We start from the raw sequence: 2,783 nt of genomic DNA, 5'->3' as shown, positions 1-2,783 counted from the left end.
TACTTTTTAATTCATGTTTGTTTAATATTAATGTGTTTGCAAATCATTGTCATAGGCACTGCTCATGGTCATAAAGGACAGAGTCCGAGTTTTGGAAAATTGCAGTGTGGTAGAGAAAAGTCTCAAGGTGTAAGGGGTTTGTGCACGGGAAAAAAATGCTGTTGACTAGACATTTGACCTAGACACTTGACCTCGATTTGGTGAGATGACCCTTAGATAAAACCCCGAACTTTGAAATTAGCAGATAAAGATTGGGGAATGGGCATAGCCACAAGAGGGAAAAGTCATGCAAAGTGTGAGAGCAATCACAGTGAGCTTGGGGAGAAAGTAGCTGAGTATGTCTCAAACGTAGTATACCAGTTATGAGGGTCAAAAGAGATGAGGCTAGGGCAATAGGTTGGGGTCAAATTAGAGAAAGCCTATGTGTAGTGACAAAAACTCTTTCCTTTTTTATCTAAAAGCAATTAGAGAGTCATTAAGGAATTATCCAAGAATTATTATTGATTTTTTAATTTCCACAGACTCTACTCTGAAGAAACTGTGTGGGATTATTGGACTATGGGCAATAAATCACTTCAATATTGATTCCTTGAGCGTTCTCTGACATGTTGTCCTACACATTTCCTTTCAGGCAGAAAAAAATGTCTTTGTGCTGTGAGTTTCTAAGTAAAGAGACCTGAAACCAGCAAAGGAGACACTATCAGTCCATGGTCATGGACAAAGGAGTCAGGCATGACATGGAGAGTGACATTCAAATATTTCATCAGGTGAGGAAAGTTACAGACCGGAGTGCACTTTGATTCTGGGATATTTTCATAACAAATAAAAAAATCTTTGATGGAAAAGTATGCTTCACGTTGGAAAATGACTTCATACTAACAGAGATTATTTTATGAGTCTCATTCCCAGGAAAGACTGATTTATTAACTTATACTGGTCTCCTCTTCAATGCCATAGTCATTTATTTGTGATGTTGTCATAGAAGACTTCCTGCCTCTCAGAGCTCTTAGTCATGCTGGGGAGAAACATCACTCTGGTGAGTGAGTTCATCCTAGTGGGCTTCCCCACCGTCCCCTGGCTGCAGGTCCTGCTCTTCTCCCTCTTCCTTGTGGTTTACTTGCTGGTGGTAGTAGAGAATCTTGCCATCATGCTCACTGTCTGGGTCACTGGCTCCCTCCATAAGCCCATGTACTATTTCCTGAGTAGCCTGTCCTTCCTGGAAGTCTGGTATGTCTCTGTCACAGTCCCCAAGATGCTGGATGGATTCCTCCTGCAGAGACGGTGCATCTCCTTCACAGGCTGCATGACCCAGCTGTACTTCTTTATCTCGCTTGCTTGCACGGAGTGTGTACTTCTGGCAGCCATGGCCTATGACCGCTATGTGGCCATCTGCCACCCTCTCAGATACCCAGTCATCATGACCACAGGTCATTGTGTACAGCTGGTGGCTTTTTCCTATATGAGTGGTTTCATGGTCTCTGTATTCAAGGTCTATTTTATTTCACATGTCACTTTCTGTGGCTCCAATGTCATGAACCACTTTTTCTGTGACATCTCACCAATCCTCAAACTGGCCTGCAAAGACATGTCCACAGCTGAGCTAGTGGACTTTGCTTTGGCTGTTGTCATTCTTGTCTTCCCTCTCGCCACTACCATCCTCTCCTATGTCTACATTGTCTCCGCCATTCTGCGTATACCCTCCACCCAGGGAAGGAAGAAGGCCTTCTCCACCTGTGCATCCCACCTCACGGTAGTCATAATTTATTACACAGCCATGATTTTCATGTATGTTCGGCCCAGAGCTATTGCTTCATTTAATTCCAACAAGCTAATCTCGGCTGTGTATGCAGTCCTCACGCCCATGTTAAATCCATTCATCTACTGTCTGAGGAACCAGGAAGTCAAGAATGCTATCAAAAAGACAGTGGGTGTTGGCCAGTGCTTCCTGCTCAGCTGAGGCCTGCTGCCTTGAGGAGGAGACTGATCCAGCAAGGAAGACATTCCCTTCCAATTGGGAAGTCAACACTTCCCATGGTTCTGCTTCCAATGGTTGTGCATGCTTACTTGCTCTATAGATCTAGATTCTTAAAGTAATCACAACATTTGAAGACAGAAAAAATTTAAAAACAGAAACAAAACACATTATTTACTGCTTTACTCTTTTGTTGATGTTATTTAGTCACTCAATCTTGTCTCTTTGTGACCCATGGACTGCAGTAGACCAGGCCTCCCTCCCTGTTCTTCACCATCTCCCAGAGCTGCTCAAACTCATATCCACTGAGTCGGTGATGCCATCAAATCATCTTGTCCTCTGTCATCCCCTTCTCCTCCTGCCTTCAATCTTTCTCAGCATCAGGGTCTTTTCTAATAAGTTGGCCCTTCGCATAAGGTGGCCAAAGTATGGGAGCTTCAGCTTCAGCATCAGTCCTTCTAATGAATATTTGGGATTGATTTCCTTTAGGATGGACTGGTTTGATATCCTTGCAGTCCAAGGGACTCTCAAGAGTCTTCTCCAACAGCACAGTTCAAAAGCATCAATTCTTTGTCATTCAGCTCTCTTTATGGTCCAAGTCTTACATCCATACATGACTACTGGAAAAACCATAGCTTTGACTAGATGGACATTTGTCAGCAAAGTAACATCTCTGCTTTTTAACACACTGTCTAGCTTTGTCATAGCTTTTCTTCCAAGGATCAAGTGTTTTTTAATTTTGTGGCTGCAGTCACCATATGCAATCATTTTGGAGCCCAAGAAAATAAATTCTGTCACTGTTTCATTGCCA

General features: G+C 43.0%; 1 protein-coding gene across 1 annotated transcript; it reads left to right on the top strand.

Annotated features, from left to right (window-relative positions):
* Positions 1-1,012: 1,012 nt before the first annotated feature.
* LOC102267958 (olfactory receptor 6B9) lies at positions 1,013-1,957 on the top strand. The gene has a single exon (XM_005911287.2). It carries the CDS (start codon positions 1,013-1,015, stop codon positions 1,955-1,957), a length of 945 nt encoding a protein of 314 aa, XP_005911349.2.
* The last annotated feature ends 826 nt before the right edge of the window (positions 1,958-2,783 follow it).

Source organism: Bos mutus, chromosome 15, assembly GCF_027580195.1.
Source record: "Bos mutus isolate GX-2022 chromosome 15, NWIPB_WYAK_1.1, whole genome shotgun sequence".
Lineage (NCBI taxonomy): Eukaryota > Metazoa > Chordata > Mammalia > Artiodactyla > Bovidae > Bos > Bos mutus.
The sequence above is the reverse complement of the archived record's forward strand: the minus strand, read 5'-3'. Positions and strand labels throughout refer to the sequence as shown.